This window comes from Chroicocephalus ridibundus, chromosome 2 (assembly GCF_963924245.1).
Source record: "Chroicocephalus ridibundus chromosome 2, bChrRid1.1, whole genome shotgun sequence".
Classification (NCBI taxonomy): domain Eukaryota; kingdom Metazoa; phylum Chordata; class Aves; order Charadriiformes; family Laridae; genus Chroicocephalus; species Chroicocephalus ridibundus.
Genome location: NC_086285.1, coordinates 23,201,982 through 23,220,568, shown reverse-complemented (window position 1 = coordinate 23,220,568; position 18,587 = coordinate 23,201,982). Strand labels below are relative to the sequence as shown.

Sequence of the window (18,587 nt, the reverse complement as noted above, 5' to 3'; positions counted from 1 at the left end):
GTGTGAAGCACAGGAATAAGAACATCAAACTGTTGTCAGTGTGCCATTTCTTTTCTTCCAACTACAAATGTTCCCAGAAAAGGCTTTTTCTTAAGAGAGAAGTGATTCTTCTTAAGTGCTCCAGTAAAATGGAGGTAAAGTTCAGATCTCTGTGATTCATTTCTTATAAGGGATGTGCTGAACTCATGTTGCCAATCATCTATTAATTGTTTCCAAACAGACAGGAAATTTCTTCAGTTTATGCCTAACTATTCACTGACTAATAGCTGAAAAAAAGGACTTACTGATCTTTGCGAATATGTGAACTTCACACCTGAACTATGTTGACCGACCTGCATATGCAAGCAGAAACCTCCATATCAGAGCAGAAACATAATCTCTGAACTCTCTGGCCAACTGGCAGAAAGTCTATATATTACCTTTCTGCTCTTATATGGATGAAGTAAGAATCGGTTCTGTTGCACTTTTTTTTTTTTTTGAAAATATAGATGCTAGATGATTTTAACAAAATATTTACAGAAAAACTTAAGAGATTAAAACAAATGTTCCTGCCTTTAAACTCACTTGCTACATCTATAGAACACTAAAATGAGGAAAACTCAAATAATGATAGAAAAACTTTTTGAAATGCTTACAAACATTCTATGTGAAAAATTTGCCCAGCCTTCGAAATTAAAAAAAAATGAAAATAAAAATGTCTAGGAATACTGTTTCAAAATGAGAAGCAAACTTTGATTCACCAACTTTGCAGCTTATATTATGGTTCCTGGGATGTTATGGGTCCTTACTATTTACAAACTTTTTGTCTTGGATATTTTAAAAAGGTGAATTTAGAATTTGATCCCTGATTTATTCAGTGCCTCCCCCATTTTCATTATCCACAAAATTCTTGTAGTATTATCCCTTTCTTTGATTGGATGTAGATGTAGATGCAGATGCAGATGCATATTTATTTATATACGTATATGTATATATGTGAATATATGTATGGATTTTGCATTTAAAAGGAAAAAAAAAAGGACAAATGTTAGTGCTGTTCTTTTGAAGCATGCATTTGTGTGTACTGTATCCTCTTCCTATTTTTTGAGCAAGCTAAGAAGTACACTTTGATATAACCGGGAAAGTAATTTCCATAGAAAAGTAGCCTGTCTACTTTATTAAGATATTGAAATAGGAAAAGTTTAAATGATGATGTAATCATCTCAGCTAATTAACCTTATTCCATCTCTGGCATCGCCATTAAATGAATACAAACCTTCTTCCAATGTTTACATTTGTCTGAAAACATCAGATTAGAGTTTGCTTCTATTCAACCAAATGGAATTCGTGCTGTTTATGGCAACAAAGTAAAAAAGATTTGGTCTTCAGAGGTAAATAAAAAAGCGGAAGCAGAACCTATAAATTGCTGCATGACATCAGCTCTCACTGAAATAATAGTGAATAATCTGAAACCATTCTCTTCCTAGTGAAACATCTTTAAACCTTTTTCTCAGCACAGAAATATATGATCTTGGTCTATGTGTACAGATACACAGACAGCTGCACTGTGGAGAAGTTTCTTGCAGCTGAACTGCATACAGCATATGCTCAGTTTGCGCAGACCTCCTTGCAGTCATTTTGGAAATTTCATCCCAGCAGTTAAACTGAGGAAAAAAAAAAGGAAGGGGAGATACTCTTTCAGGAGTGTAAAGGTCCTGGAATTCCCTTGAAAAATGCTTAAAACAACTACCTAACCTGGTGTTAGTTGCTAGGAAATCAGACAACAAATAGAAAGCTCAGGGAACATGTATTTGGTGTCTTTGCTTTTCTCTGGCTAAAATCTAAGTAGTCATTGAAGATTGTGCAAGGGATGATTTATAGATGTCTTTCCATATTACTGCCTGTCTGGTTAGCAGATGGTGTTCATTAACCAAAGAAGAATCCCTATTCTCATAAATAATTATAGCTGAATAGAGAAGTAGTAATCTGCAGAAACCTCTATTATTTGCAAGGTTTTCAGATTTATCCATGGGTATGTTTTAGCCACATGCTAGAAAAATCCCTTCCATAAAGTTTAAAGTGAACTGGCACTGTTCCTGTAAAATCACAGTTAGGGAAATTACAGGATTCAGAGTTGTTCCCTTTGCTGTGCTCGTGGTGAAATATTTCAGTAAACATTAACTGTCTAGCTTCAAGGAGCATGTAGTATGAACATTTGCCTGTACTACACTAATACTTGCATGAAGTATAACTCGGATTTGATTCTGAAATCTTTTGCTGTCTTGAGTAGGTTAAGTTCATAGAATATCATCCAATGGAGCCAGTGAGATAATTTCTGCGATGAGGGTTTATGCAAGAGAGTAAAAATTGAATTATAAACTGCTTTTTCTTTTTTTTTTCCTTCTTCTTAACAATTTGTTAATCAATTCGGTACCTTTGATTATGATTGTTTTATCAGTCTCCTGAATTCTCGCATTTTCTTCAACATGTTCCTATTTGAAATCAGTAAGACGGATAATAAATAAAGATAAACTACTGGGAGCCAGAGACATAAGGGCAAATTTAGGCATTAAAACAGGAGCTGAATCCTTCAAGATACTGAATGGCCACAGTTCCCATATCAGCTGCCAGTGTTCAATGTCAAAAAAAAATCCATTTTCTAGCTCTCAGACATTGACTGAACTGTTCAACAACAAGCATTTTAAGAAAATTTTGGCCCTTATTCTTGTAGATTACTTTGGGGGCTGAGGAGAGGTCCAGCTTGCTGAAGAAACAGAAACAAATTCATCCTTAGCTCTCCCAGAGAACATATCTATATTTTTAGCAGCCAGACTGCAATACAAAAAGCCAGCTCTGAACATGGTAGCACCCACAACCCAAACAAACTGCTCAGGACTTCAAAAGATCAGACCTTGTGCATCTTTAGACTAAATGTGATAGAAAGACACTGAAAAGGAATAGTCATTTTTGAAAACTGAACAAATGGCAATTTGTCAAAGGCTGCACAAGAAATCAACAACAGAGCTATGATTCAGGCTTAGGAAATCTGGGCCTCAGCTCCCTCATTGACCTGCAATGCAATATTCTCTCCAGCAATCCTAACGGATGCCTGGGAAATGTCTGCCTTGAACGGCTTCTGCATTTTAATCTAATCTCTGTTTCTGTTATGCTTCCCTGAAGAACTAACAAACTATTTCACATTTTACCTGACACATATACTGAAAAACTCAGTCTGTAGTTATTGTATGCCTTTTAATAGTTTTCATCTTCTGAAAACACAGACCCAGCGTAATGAAAATTTATCTTCTCATGAACCAAGTGGGCTTTCTCCACATCCTGTCCATCAGTCATGGTTTCTTAGGGAAACCCAACAGAAAGAAGATGATGGTGAAGGAAAAGAGCAATACAATACTTTGGGGCTACATAATTCTTTTCTCAACAGTGTTCTTTGCTTCTTTTTTAAAGGGGGAATTATTGTGTCACAGAAAATGGAACACCAGGTGCAAATTTTGACTATGCTAAGAGCCATTTGAATTTATAAGCTCTACTGACAATCAAGCAGCCTAATGAGTAAGCTTCCAATGAAATGCAGATATACATATAAAGCAGTCAGCTCCTACATGCAGATTGCTTAATAAGGTAAGTGACGAGTCTAGGAAATATGTGTCTTCTCAGATAGTGGCAGTTGTCGCTGGTGTAATTTTGCACTGAGAGACCTTTGCCCTTTTGGCCTCCTGTTTTATTCTTTTTTAAGGAAAGCAATTCAATTGGCATGCCATCTTTGCAACATCCAGACGGTTACCAAGAGTTTGTTCTTTCTCAAAGGGCCAATATATGCCCCAAAATGTATTTGCCTGTATTAAGTTTCCTAATAAAGAGCAGAAGTGGAATGAGCACCTTGCAGATTCAAGCTTTCCTCTTGATCAGTAAGCCTCCTGAGGCCTCGGCTTCAGAAGAAAACAGTGATTTTGCAAAATCAATCCTAAATCCAGCCTCATCAATGAAAGCCCCTTAAATGAACAGTGTTATTTCAGAACTAAAACCACTTTTAAATTGAATTATTTGCACTTCAGCTTTCCATCCAAGTTAAAATTATATAGGACACTTTTAAGCATAAATAACAGCATTCTTCTAAGATCAGTTACTAATTCTGTCTTCGGAAAAGCCTAAAGACTGGGTTTCCTTCAGCAACACAGCTCAGCAACTCGGCAACTGAAAAGCAGTGGCTCAGCAACTGGAAAGATCAGATGAAATGTTTCAAATCAAAACACTTAAAATTTGTGTTGTGTGTGGCAGCTAGTGGCTCCTCATGCCAGTTATCAATGAGGTAAGCTTTTGGCTTTTTGCGATCACCTCATAACCGTAAGCAAAGCTGCTGGAAAGCGTGTCTGAAATGAACTGTATCAGGCACGTGGTGGCAAATATAAGTGCTGATCTCTTTTATCACCAAAGCATGTGAATGTCCTTGATATATATCTCATAGATGCTTCACAACTGCCAGTTAAGGAGCACATGGACAGCCTGAGAAATAGTTCACAGCCACTTGAACTCTAGAGCACACATTTGTCACTTGAGCAGAAGTAAAAGCTCTTATCTCAGCAATATATATAGCCTTGTTATTTTCTCATCAGGTGAGATGTTACTAGATCTAGGTTTAGATTCTCTTAGGGATTTGCCCTCAGAGAAGAAGGAACCTTGAATGCTTTACTCTGAAATACCCAACTCAAAGCTGCATCTCCTGATGAGTTCCCCTAGGCTAAGGGACTTTCTCCACAGAGATTTTTTTTGTGTATTTGAAAGATTTTCAGAAGGGAGAAGTAAACATAGCACCCCGACCACAGGAACATATCTAATTTTATCCAGCCTAGGGCAATGGTATATACCCAGACAACGTAGCCACCAAGGGTAAGAGGAATACCCATATTTGTGCGTCACACCAATTGAGAAAAAACGGAAGTGCCTGCAATGAACAAAAAGAAGATTACTGTGGGCAGCTCTGAAGGGACTTGCACTCATATTACAGGCTGTCAGGAGTAGCAGCTGTGATGTTCTGAGCCAGCAATGGCATTCCTTAGGAACCAGCCCTATCTGAACCCACAGATCCTGCTCTGCTGCTCAGGCACAGGCCCACATTAGCAGTCTCGGCCCTGTACAGTGTTAGGCTGCAGTTTAGTGTCCAGACACTAACAGTGGGGCAGTGCTGGCAGACACAGAAGTTTGGGGCAGTGCTGGCTGACACAGAAGTTTGCGTCAGTGCAAAAAGCAGTGCAGGGGGATGGGAGAGGGCTGGAGAGTCCGGGAAATGCTCTGGGGGGAGACGTGGAGGGAAAGCGCAAGAGAGCTTACCACGCAGGCAGATTCTGGAAAGCTTTGAGAGCTTTAGAAAAGCAAGTTAACCCAGCACCATGGCTACTGTATGGAGCTGATGTCATCTGGTTGTACATAAAAGCCTCCACTTTTTCTTCTTTTGTGCAGTCCCAGAATGACATCACCTCGAAGCACAAGAACGTACCTTTGTGCTGCAGCTCTTCCCCTGCTGGCTTCTGCCACACATCTCACTCCTCCCGCATATGTCCCTCCTTTGCCCAGAAATGCTCCTTGACCTCCGCTGAATGAAAAACACCACTGTCTAGTCGATGAGAGCCCTTCGGGAGCCCGCAAAAGCCATCAGTCTGGGGCAGGGCAGAGGAGCTCCTATTCAAACAATGTATAGCATGCCATACACCTCAGCAACCCATGGTGGGGCCTCTGCGGCCGACTTCAGCTGCTTTACAATGCTGTCAAAGCTGAATGGTGTGAACTGATTAGACAAGCAGGACAACTGTGGCGATTTAATTATTTTCAAGGTTGGACCCTCTTTGATGGGATGTACAATGGCACACAATTTAACCTTATTACAGTCCAATATTGCAGCTAAATAAGCAGAGTGAAAAAGTTGCATTTGTAGCCTCACTTATGAAGAAACTACAAACGTAGTTTGCAGTTGTACAGTCATTAACAGATTTATTTATAATTGGCATGTATGCTTGCCTATTTAATGAGGCCCGTGACAGTCTTCGTGACATGCAAGAACAAGAGAAAAAACACCCAAAGCACATCCTGGCCAATGTTATTTCATGCAGAGAAGGGGGGCGGGGGGCAGCTGGAAGTGAATGCACAACCCAACAAAACAAGCACCACTAAAGAAAACTAGGGAGAAGCCTGCACAGAAAACACAAGTCTATAGGAATGGGGCAAACTGAGGGCTGAGTGTTTCCCATTAGAAAGCCACCTACGATTCCCCTAATAGCAAATATCTCCTGGTCAGTACAGAAATTCATCAGATGCCCCCCATCTCCATGCCTGCTCCTGCAAATGAAAGTATATTTCACAACAGCTCTCAGTCTCTGATGAAATGATCTTCAAAGGTGTGCATGTGCAGAAACATCCACTGGGAAAGTATTTGAAGAATTATGTCGAAATGCAACTTTTTTAGAGCTGTAATGGGTTATTTCTACCTAGCTGACATAGAGTGGCATAAGCTGGGATGCCATTACACATACAGGGAAGAAGGAAACATACCTTCCCAGAGGAAACCTGGTTAACTTACCATTAACATGCCACAGCATCTGGAACCCCCTTCTAGTGTTCAGTCCATCAGAATAAAACACCACATGAAGGCTGGTCCCGGTAGTGCTCCCTGCCAGCGGAAGAGACTGTCCACAGAAAGTGCCTATCAGGTTGGATTGCACACCAGGCCCATCATAGAGCTGAAATGAAACAAAAAATATCCCAGTGAGTAAAAAGCAGCTCCCCAATTCTTAAATGTTTTGTGAAGGATGTCAAAGAAAAAGCAGTGAGACTTCTCACATGGGCCACCTTTGCACAGCAATACGCATTCTGGCGAGTGTGGAAAGATTTGGATGAAATAATGAGCAAGTATAACTGCAATATGTTCTTTAAACCTGGCTGCACACTGTGTACAGGAGGAAGGTTTTGCTGTTTCTGTTTTGGTGTGTGTTGGTGGTTGCTGAGGAAGAAGATAAAGGGCAAATGGCAATGAAATGAAAGAAAAAAAGGATGTCATGGTTCTGATTTGACCGTGCATCTTAGCTGATCAGTGCCTTCAAACCCCTTGGTGACAAGTCTGTTTACATCTTCATTTCTTTAAGACTGCATTCAGGTGATTTCAGGACTAACTGAGCTTGTGATGGAGAAAACCAAGCAGTCAGCATCACGAGGGCCTCCCAGAGTAGTGAGGACAAGTTGAAAACTAAAAGCAAAGTAAAAACTCAAAAAACACAAGACAAACTTCACATTTGCTTGTTTATTGTTTCATGATCTTATGCTAGTCTCCTGCTTTGGAGAAGTGGACTGAGTCATGCTTTCTGAACTTTTGTACTTAGAAGCACTTTATGTTTGATCTCCTCGTATTCTATGTGTCATATTCTACGTGATGGTATTTTGACAGTCTGTAGTTGGCAGATGTAGCCAGACTGAAAATCTTTCTGTTCCCCAAATAAAGGTGAGAAATCCTCCGACTCACTCTTAAAACATCATCACTCTAAAAAAATAATAAAAAACAAAAAAACAAACAAACAACCCACAAATAAAATGCTAAGGAACTATTTGTGTATTTAAATCTTGAAGTCTGTAGTTAGTCATATACTCACATTTAAAACAAAAAAAAATATATTTTGATAGGGTGATAGTGAATGCTTAGACATTTTAAGCCTCTCTACATTATTTGTCTCCAAACAGGTTTAAAGAGTCTTTCAAGTCCTATTTTTGTGATTTTTTTCAAATACATTAAATCACACTGAATATGCATCTATGTTGCTCACCAAATATCCCAATGCTCAATGTCAGTTTTCAGGGGTGAGGTGAATAACTTTTGCAAAATCAGTAAAAATTAGACATTTTAGCTAAATTGCCTTTGACTTATGATATCAGATTGCCAGTTGTTGTCAAGTCAGGAGTTGCTTTATTATTTCTACTTTTGTTACTATGATTCTTAAAGTTTAGAAAAACAGCAACCCTTGTGCTTTTTTATCACTTTGCCACAGTTCATCTGATCTTCTGTCTCAGAGAGCACATCTTCCTAACACAACCCAGCAAATTACTGGCACAGAAACCATGTCTGAACATTCTCATTGTGAATTTTTGGCATGCCTCCTTTCAGAATCTCAACAAAAACTTTTCTCTGTTCTGAAGCCATCACCGTGAAGTTCACTCCATGCAAAGAATCAAATCTATGATCTCTAGAAAAACAGCCAAGGTTTATTTATCTTTGCTCTCCATTCAAATCTCTTTTCCAAATATCTCTTATTCCACTAAGAATTCTCCTACACTCAATATCCATAGTATGAAAGTATGATATTACAGTAAATATTGATTAACCATCCTAGCTACTAATTTTTGCACACATTTTCTAGCAGATGCACATATGGGAATGAGTAATTAAACCCTCAGCTTTTCTGTTCAAGATGTTGGTCTTGCAGAACCTTCAGAAATCTCACTGTTGATTTAAGACATAGTTGGGGCCAAGAAATCTACTCAAATGGTTTCAAATCCTCAAGCAGACAGTCTAGTTTGCATGTCTTTTTTTAATTAAAAAAAAAATAAAATTGGATGTAGTTCAGCCAGAGTTAGGGGAAAATTGCAGGAATAATTCTATGGTAATATTCCATGGCCTATTTTATGGCTGGTGACAATGAATCTTTTTGGTTTCAATCTTCTAATGCAATGAAAGGCTCAGAGCATGAGAAGTGTATTGGAACTTGAGAACTATCACTCCATTTGGTATGATTTCTCTAGGTGAGATCAGAAAAGCTTGAAAGTTTCTAATTGCAGACCCATTGCTACTAATTCTTGGAAAGCCTTGATCAGATGTGGTTGATAATACACATGAAATTGTCGTAAAGATTAGATGTTAGAAGTTGAACATCCATCTGTATTCTTTCCAAATGCAAAGCTTGAAGGACCGCCTGACAGACAGATGGGATGTCCCATGCCCAGCATTACAGTTATGACCCTCCTCCAAGCCAGGCTAAGAGCTTTTCACATTCTTTTATGGCTTAAGTTCAGCAAAATGAAATCAAGTCACATCCAATTAGATTTTTTAATAGTACTACTTCCTTTGACAGCTTTGTGGTATATACTACTCATATTTCTGTGGCTTCAAGCCATGGAAATCTTACACCAGAAAAAATATGAATGGCAAATAATGAATCAATGTGGAGATCATGAATCTGTGCTCTGAACAGAAACAAAAACTATATTAAGATATATATTCAACGATCAGCCATTAGCTTTAGTAGTTACAAGTGAAAAACCATTCTAATGAACCACAGACTAGGTCATACCCAGAAACTTTCAAATCCAAACAAAAAAAAACAACCTTCATGAGTCTCCTGCAACTTTGATTCATTAAGGGAGTGTTATTTTTATTTAAGACAGCAAATGTCACATTTCTATGTAATTTCCTCTGAAAACAGTTCGTCAGTTTTTCAAGACACAAAGAATGGTTACTATGGCAATCCCTTCATGCCGCGCTGCCCCGTGGGTCTTGGTTCACAGTGGAGTTTTGCAGGAAATTCGAGTGCCTGGCCAGCTGTAACTCATTGAGAGAGGCAGAACCGCGACTGCTAGAATTTCAAGCTGTCTTTCACTTCTAAATGAAGGGAACAGCTGTGTGTTTTCACAGGGCATTTTGAACTTCTCAAACCACATTTTGCTCTCACACAAATACAGGCAAGTGAAACTGAAGCTGAACGCAGATCTCATGAGCCACAATTTCTCTTCTGATCTCTGAGATAGTATTTCTCATTTAAGGGCCTGCTTTGTCAGCTGTGCTATCCTAAACCGATGCACATCAAGGGAAGGTTCTTCCCTGGGCTATATGAAGCAAGGTACTCCGGTGGTCTGTGCAAGACAATTTAATTTTGGGGCAGTTTATTAGCCACTCTGGTACCACACTTACTCTAGGAACTGGGGATTGGGCTTCCTCACAGCTCCTCATTGGGAAGAAAGTGCTTCCTCCTTTTCTGTGTAGATATTTGGTTTGCAATTTATTTATTTGTTCAGACCTTTTAGCCTCCATCAGAATATCCAAGGGCTTCGTAATGATTTTGGCAGACAATCCAACAGGCAAAATATGCAAACAGCTGCATCACATGTTCAGATCCTTAGCCCCCCCCTCTTTAACCAAAGCAATTACCCAGCAGCACCCAGAGTGCTCCATTTCATCAGCCTGCACCCCGGCACCGGGCCCAGGGGATGTGGTATGTCCAGGCGAGTTATTAGGCATGAACTCAGTAACTGTTAGGAGAAACTCCTTATCAGGCTGCCTAGGAGCAAGCGTATAGGCTGACATAAAAGTAAGAAGGGGAGGTACTAGCTCTCTAAGTGGTGAATCAAGCTGTGGGACTGCCCTGCAGCAAAGTGGCAACTGAAAACTATCTGCTGGACATTGGAGTGGGGCCAGGACAGCAGGGCTAGCCAAGGCTGCAGGAAGGGCTTGGCTTAGGCAACTCTCCCAGAGGAGACACCGTGGTCATCGGTATTACATTTTGGCTTTTCTGACTCTCCAGCCTGGAAATATATCACTGACACCAGTAATGACGCTCTGGAGGCCCCAGTTGTTCACCTCTCTTTGGAGGAGCAAAGCAAAGCAGCATGACCTGTGTCACAGAGAAGCTCATTGCCAGAACTGGAGCAAGGGCTCAAGGATGGAGCTGACTGGAAAATGGAGTTTCTGCTGCATGGAAAGAAACAAAGATCTCAAAGAAATGGGAGGAAAGAAACTTTGAACGTGTTCTGTTTGGGTGTACTCGTAGCAGGGACATTTTTCTAGCCGAATGCCTCATCAAGTTTATTCCTTCTTGCAAAGTGAGATGGGCAGGAGCTTCCAGGCAGGTAGTGGGACTCCATCTGTTCGGTTTTTCTGGCAGAAAACTGATCTTTTTTTTTGGGCAAAATTTCAATTTTCTCTTGGAGAACTTTATTTCTGTAATAGGGCATGTTTTTTCATCAGGAAAATCATTATAAAGGAAACCCCCCAGCCTAATCTGCTCTGGAAAAAAGCTGCTCACGTACTAGTTAGGCACAACACATCGTCTCAATCCAGAGATGATGGAGTCTTCAAAGACAAATTGTCAGTTTCATATGAGGGGAAAATGCATCCTATGACTACTGACAGTTCTCATTCTATTGTACTGTAAATCTATTATCAGATGTCATTAATTCATTAAAAATTATGACTAATTATATCAATAATTGTCTCAATTTGAGTCCTGAAACAAATTGTTTGCAGCCTGAAAGCCTTTTCACAGGGACCAGCAGCAACAGCCCTGGGCTGTACTTGCAGAATTCAGCAAAGGAGGTTGTGCCGTGGACCAGACCAGCATAACTGCGAGTGCCCCACCCATTGCCAGAGCCTCCGGGACATCCTCGAAGAGCTATCCTGACACAGAGAAGTATCCCTTTCCTCTCAGAAGTGGGAAACCTGACGGGATTGTTTGGACTGATCTAAACACTAGAGGCAGTCATTAGAGGTATCTGAGCAGCTCTTCCTGAGCAGGTCATTTTTTGAAAAGGAAATTCTGATGACATCGCAACAAATATGTTACCAGAAAACAAAATGAAGCAAAACCCAGACAATATAATCATAATCCAAGCAACAGAATGATCTCCAAAGTGAGATCACCATTAATTGTTAAAGCAAGAATTAACTCAAATAAAAATAATCCATTTCCAAGCAACACATTTCTTTTTAGAAGAACTAGAGTGCAAGTCTGGGAATGTGCAGGTCTGTCAGCCAGAGGAAAAACAAAACAAACTAAAGCTCCAGGATGTGGCACATGGCGCTAGCTTAGCACCACAGTGACATAGTTCATAGAAACAAAGGCAGCTTAAGACTTTGACTGATTTACTGTGTGGAGCCTTATTATTTCTGCACAAACAGGAGGACAAAATAAGGTTATGTCTGTGCTTGCACGATGAGAAGTGTTTGCAATTGCCACTACAAAAAAGCCCTTCTGAAGAACTCATTCTAAATAATGTTCTAATATGATTATTTAAATATGTTTATGCCCTAGATGACCTTTGATAAAAAACCTTGCTCTGACCACCACAGGCAACTTTCTTGTCTCCGCACAATGACATGCATTCACTAATTAACCATTTTATTCCACAGTACAATGGAGTTTGACATTGCGCATCACTAGACATATAGGCATGCTGATTAATCTCGCTGGGATTTACCTAACATATGGAAATATATAAATGTCTGTTTTTTTAATAGTAAGAGTTGTACCTGAGTCTATATTTTATCTTGTAGACTGAGCCTCAAATACTCAGAGCCCTTTGAAAGTTTCGAGCAAAGTTAAATTCCACGTTGGACTGCAGTGATATTTTTTCAAAAGAATTTTTGATCTCTTACATTACATTACCACTTACTAATTTCTCAAAGAAACAAGAATTTCTAAGTACAGGCAAATCTGCTCATCCCAAACCATGACACTAGGAAAGGTTTATTTCTGCAAATGATTGATATAAAAATAATATTTTTTTTTAGCAAAGTTCTGGATTTATTATAAGAATTCAAGAAATGCAGGGTGTATCTTTGGATGAAATTTTCAAATTGTCTTAGACATCAGAGTAGGAAACAACTGCTCTTTAAGAAAGGAATGCCTGGTGACATCCTCCTAGTTGGTCAGCCCCAAGACCTGCACTCAAAGCCTTATTTGTTCAGCATGATATTTTACATCCCTAAGCCTGTACTAGGAAAACAGCCGCGCTGTCTGGATAGAGAAAGTCTCAGCCCACCTGCAACAGGGCAGCCCTGCGTACTAGATGGAGCAGGCTGAACTGAAAGCAAGGTAGTCCACTGCGGGAACGCGTTTGAAAAGCCTGCCTTTCTGCTAACCACTCGGGGCGCTTTGACCTCAAATCATGGCTCCATTGCCCAAGGCAAACCCAGGCTGCCCCAGTGTCCTGTTCCTGACCGGGTGCCTCTCCCTGAGGTACAGGCAGAGGTTTGCTGTCATGGCCAGCATCCAAAGGGGACCCTGAAGTGTCTCTCTTGTCTTTGCTGACCAAGGGGCTGCTTGGGGATCCACACCCTCGTGGCAGTGGGATCACACATGCCTGGTCACAAGGCTGTGGCTATTTTGGTAGAGTGCCTGCTTTCCTCAGTGTGTCAGAAATTGGGGCAGTTCCTCTGCAGCGAGAATCCACGCAGGGTGGAGGGAGCAGGACTGCTTTTGAGCTTGGGACAATAATATTTCCAACGTTACTCTTCAGCAGAATGCTGCTACTGTGGGAAAAGCTCCTTACAAAGAGATGGGGCTGTGCCTAGGGACACAGCAATCGGAGAGGGGGATGGAGAAGGGGTGCCTGCTCTGAAAAGCCCAGGCTTCTCTGAGCAGTTCGCAGTGCTGCTGGCTGGCGTGCAGGGCTGAGTGCTGCTCCTCACGTGCTTTGCCAGCCCAGATGAACCAAACTGCCAGTGTAAGCAACATCACACTGACACTGTCAGGGGCCAGGATCCTCTCTGGGAATCCCCACACTTGAGAAAATTTGCATCATGAATAACTATGGCAATGGAGGAGGGCTGCAGCTTGGTCTCGGCAAATGAAGATGGGACAAAAGGGAAATATTCCTGCTGCTTAAGCTTTCAGGAAAGCAAAACCGCCTGCTTATGGAAACAATGGGGAGGGGAGGGACAAGACCTTTCTCAAAGTCTGGCGTGGTTTTCTCTGAGTCATCTGGGGGTTCCCCTTTGATAAGGGGAAGCTTTGACCAATTCAGATGGGGTTTCTCCAGCCACCATGTAATTTTGTATTGAGACGCTTGTGCTGAGTGGGATAAGCCACTTCATTGCATATACAGTCTCACCGATGCTGGGCAGGCTTTCCAGCAAAATTTGGAATACAGAAGAAGAACAGAGGAGAGAAGAATCCATCTGCAACTAGATGACTCCCAAATGCCCTTTCCTCAACAAGGGGCATGCACACTACCACCGTATGGTATTATTTCACAGTCACTTCATTGTACAGTGCTTTTTCCTGGAGGTACAGGCAAAGTCACATTGCTCTGAGCTGTCAGGGTGTGGAAAACGTTGAGTCCATGAAGGTCTGAGTCATTTTGTGAGTCTAAGAGCAGAGTCTGTGTTGGCTTCACTCGTGCTTCTTGTCATCCGAGATTTCTGTGGGCACCATGCAACCCTTTCATGGAATCATGGAATTTTCAGAGTTGGAAGGGACCTCTAGAGATCATCATTTAGCTGTCTTGAGGGGTGTGAGTTTTTATGTGCATTTGTAAGTCTGCTTCTAAGTAACCTTTCGAACAGCAAAGCCAAAGTGTACTTCAATTCTGGCAATGTAGGCAATTGGGAAAACAAAACTCTGAGCCCTGAGCCATTCTTGTCTAGGGTGGGCGCTTTTTGGCCCGACACTCTTCCTTCTGAGTATCCAGATCTCTCATTGAAAATCTGTGCAAAGTCTAATATTTCCTTGTGTACCAATGGTGAGGCCTGCCACAGAAACCCAAGCAGAATCGTCGCTTTTATCCTTACAGTCTTACACTGAAGGACTTCTTGTGGAGGCCCATAAACCCCTGAAGGAATTCAGGGATGGGCTGGCGTGCTGCCAGCTTGCATGGTAATACGTTAATGGATACCAGTGCAGTCTGGCCAGCAGGCTGTAATGTGATGTCTGTGTGCAGAACCTGGATGGGAATATTTAATATATCATCTTCTACCCCAGGGTGATGTACTACCGGGGACATTTTGTAAATCAATGCATGGTCATAAACAAAGCCATTCTCTGTGCTTGAAGAATTCCTGCTGCACTTTAAAAAGACATACTTATAAATAATTGTAATAATATTAATCTCCTAATATGTTTTAAGCGTATTTACTAATTACAAGTACAGAAGAGAGTAAAATTAGAAACAGGGTAAGCTTTTTTTTTCTCCTATGATACACTAATAAAAAAAGAGGATGACCAGCTGAGCACAAGCAACAATTATCTATATGCAGTATTCCCAGATGGAGAAAAAGGATATTATGGCACATCCCTGGAATGCTACTGTGGTTTAAAAAAGAAAAAAAAGGGGACATATCCTGTTACCACCAGAAGGACATGAAACAGTTCTCAGGAGCAGATGCCATATTATTTACTGTACTCATTTGATATTATCCACATATAAGGGTGCAATGGTATTTTAACCACCTAATTGCCTAATTGCTGAAAGAGTCTGGACTGCTTAAGTACACTGCCATTAAGCAAGCAAGGAAGCGCTTTATTCCAAAGACGAACTCTGTCCTGCCCTGCAGCAGAAGGAAGGATGTTGTTGTTATCAGGCAGTCATTTGTCCCCATAAGATGTTCTTTTGCATGAATCCAGTGATAATTCCATCCTTGCTGATGTGCTGCACAGACCAAAGGGGTGAGACTCAAACAGAGAGCTCTGAAACTTATCTTGCTGCAGGACACAATTTTACTATCTGCTTATCAGGCTGGTGGCATCTTGCAAAAGGCTGGGCAAAGTCTTCCCTGTTCTTATTAAAAGCAGATGCTAAACAGACTGGTCTTCAAGGGATGGTTTTCCTTTCTCAGCAGAAGAAAATAGAGGGATATTGTCACTGAAGGACAGAAAGATTAGTGGTTTTCAAATGATATTTTTCTTGGATAAGAAAGGAGTAAATATCAGTCCTACTACAAGACTCTGATCTTCAGGGCAATAACACGACATACTCCTTATAAAATAGCTTTGCCTCTGTGGAGATTATGTTCTGTCATACTAAATAAGAAGGTAATTCATCAATAAAGATGGGGAGTTAAATATATGCTTGTTCAGCTAATAATCTGGTGAATGTAGAGGAAGGAATGACATTTCTATGTCATTGTCTGCAATATCTCACTGGCTACAGCCTGATGACTCCTCTTGAAAGACTAATGTTAGGTTATTAAGCCAAGCCACAGCACGCAATATAATTTAAAGACCATCCAATCTAATTACAGCTAGTGCAGCATCACTAGAAAAAGTTTGTTATTTGGTATGCCTATCATTGCCCCTTCTGTACACATTGCTTCTTTATCAGAAGCAATTAATCTCATATTCTTGAAACTTCACTGTAAAACCCCTTCCAAAATGTCACACATCCTGTGAGCATTACCAGCAATGAGCCAACGTCCCCTGACAGGCCATGAAACACTGCACACTGCTCATGTGTTGAGAAAGTGCTCATATGAGATTTGTGCTACAGACTGACATCATAAAGAACTGCAGTTTTGCCTCCCTCCCACACTGCCCCTTCTCAATTTCTGGCACTGATGCACAGGGGCAGAAAATTGCCACCAAGTTAGAGGAACAAGGCTTTTTCCTTCCTACTTGACACAGGTAGAAATAGTTGTATGTGCTGAAGTGGTGGATCTACAGGCCCTGCCCAGGCCAGACCGAGTCAGAATCACTCAAGGCTCCCTGCGGAGAGGGAATGCTGCTCACCATGAGTAACACCAGCCAGCTGCTGCAAACGGCGGTCTGGGTCACAAGAAGCATCCCATGATCAAAGGAGAAAAGGAAATAGGTAACGCAATACATGGCTGACTTATTGTACAGCTGTGACTGCATTTCAGTCTGGGACAGCCACGCACTGTACTTGTGCTTACTTGTATTCTTTGGACATCTGACTGTCTTTTTCCTTGTTCCATTTTTGACACAGTTATTTGCCCTAAGTGGTGATAATATCTTTAGTAACTGAAAACCACTAGGCATACCTGTACGTAGAAACTTTTGGTTTTGTCATTATTCCATGTATTTAATTTCTGACTCATATGTGGACTAAGCCAGGGAGCAAATAGCAAGTTAATATATTCTGTGTATATCAGACTGAATTAATCACAAGGCAAAATATTCTTCTTGTGTAGTATATGTGGGTTTGGCTCAGAAGCGTAAGTCATACTTAAATACAAAGCTGAAGAACAGGCCCTTTTCCAGTATGGAGACTGGGACCAAAATGACAGTCTCCAGTGGGCCAGGTCCAGCAGTACTCAGGAACACAGCCTTCCCAGTCAAGCTGTCCCCACCCCAAAAAGCACCGTGATTTTCTTCTTCAGAATTCAGAAAGATTTCCAAAAAATCAGAGCTCTGGTTTGAGACATTTGCAATGTCATAAAAGCATGTCCACATGTTTCTCTCACTGACTTTTAAAAGCACCTCTGCTATGTTTTGGGTTGGTTTTTTTGTTTGTTTGTTTTTTTGCAACTGCCATTTCTTGATTGTACTCTGCTCAGGCAGGTCAGCTCTCTACCATAACACCTCTGCAACATTTAAGCTTGTCATTCTCCACCACATATCACTTTCCCATACTCCCTCTACCACCACAACTGTGATCATCATCTCATCCAACCTAACAGCAGCAAATATTGTCACCAAGCCTGCCATCTGCTATGAGCCACAGAGCACCAGGCTGCTACTGTTTGGGCTGCCACAGAGCTAAGACGACAAGTAGGGTGTTGCTACCTGCTGCAATGTTCTGAGGTGGGAGACCTGCTGACATCAAATCTAAAAGGAGATGGGAAAAAAAGCACTTGATCAGCACCAGTGGCCAGTCCGGTTTGCGAGTGCAGCTACATGGAAACTGTCTGAGCAGCAGTTTCCCATTTCCTCCAAGAAAATGGTGAAGGGCTCTGGCACATGGTCCACACACCATAGTGAATAGGATTATACCTCTGTTTTCCCAGTGTTATACTCAGCCAGGGTATCAGAGCTTTCCCCTTTTACGCCTCTTCACAATAAAAGAATCTCAAAACTAGCATATGGCAGAAAAGTAATTTATCTTAGCAGAACAGCTATGAGTCGGGGGGTTTTTTGTTAAACTGTTTTCCAATTTGCAGTGGCGTCAGATTCCACATGGATTTCAGACAGAGAAGTCCCAAATATCCGCAGTCTGCTTAGAAAGTGAACTGCACACTTGTTCCAGATTATTCCCCCTTTCCCCTACACCACAGAGCACTCACAGCCTTGCCAACACGCTCCCCTTTCGCAAGACACAGGGTGGGAGCAAACACTATTCAGTTGCCTAGCTGGTTCAACCTTGTTCTCTTTTTTTACACTATGGCACATATTTGTGCAGCATGCAACAACCAAATGAGAACATCTTTTCCAAGTGGTATTTCTTAATGGCATTTAGAGAAAGATTTATAAGTAATGTCACATGAACTGCAAATTATAGCCTCCTTAATACATTTCCACGATTCTGTTTTTCCCTTGCATTTTCCTCTTTATACCTCCTTCAGTAGATATTTTCTTTGATTGGAAGCACTGAAAAACTGTTAAAAAAAAGAGTGCAAGTACTTTTCTGCTCCCTGTCTCCTCACTCCCTCTGATATATTTTATTTCTGTTAAGTGCTTTGGATCAGGTCCTTGCCTCTGGCTCTGTTCCTCCAGCTTTGACTTACGTCTAGAATAGCGTCTTCTGGCAAGTCTTCTCACTGGCTGGCTACTGTGTGCAGGGCTCCTGCTTTTCATGGATCAAGGGCTTAAGCATCTTGAGACTAGCACTGGCCTCTCCACTTGGCTCCAATGTTTCCTTTTCAACCTCCTCACAAAATGAACCAGGGT

At 41.1% G+C, this 18,587-nt stretch overlaps 1 protein-coding gene across 4 annotated transcripts in view; it reads right to left on the bottom strand.

Annotated features, from left to right (window-relative positions):
- CUBN (cubilin) overlaps positions 1 to 18,587 on the bottom strand; it is a 153,936-nt gene that overhangs the window by 89,612 nt on the left and 45,737 nt on the right. For all 4 annotated transcript variants that reach the window (XR_010069821.1, XR_010069823.1, XR_010069822.1 and 1 more), the window contains exon 28: positions 6,569 to 6,728. Coding sequence is in view for 1 of the 4 variants with exons in the window: in XM_063324743.1 (XP_063180813.1) it covers positions 6,569 to 6,728 (160 nt within the window). In the remaining 3 variants the exon portion in view is untranslated. The remainder of the gene's footprint in view (positions 1 to 6,568; positions 6,729 to 18,587) is intronic.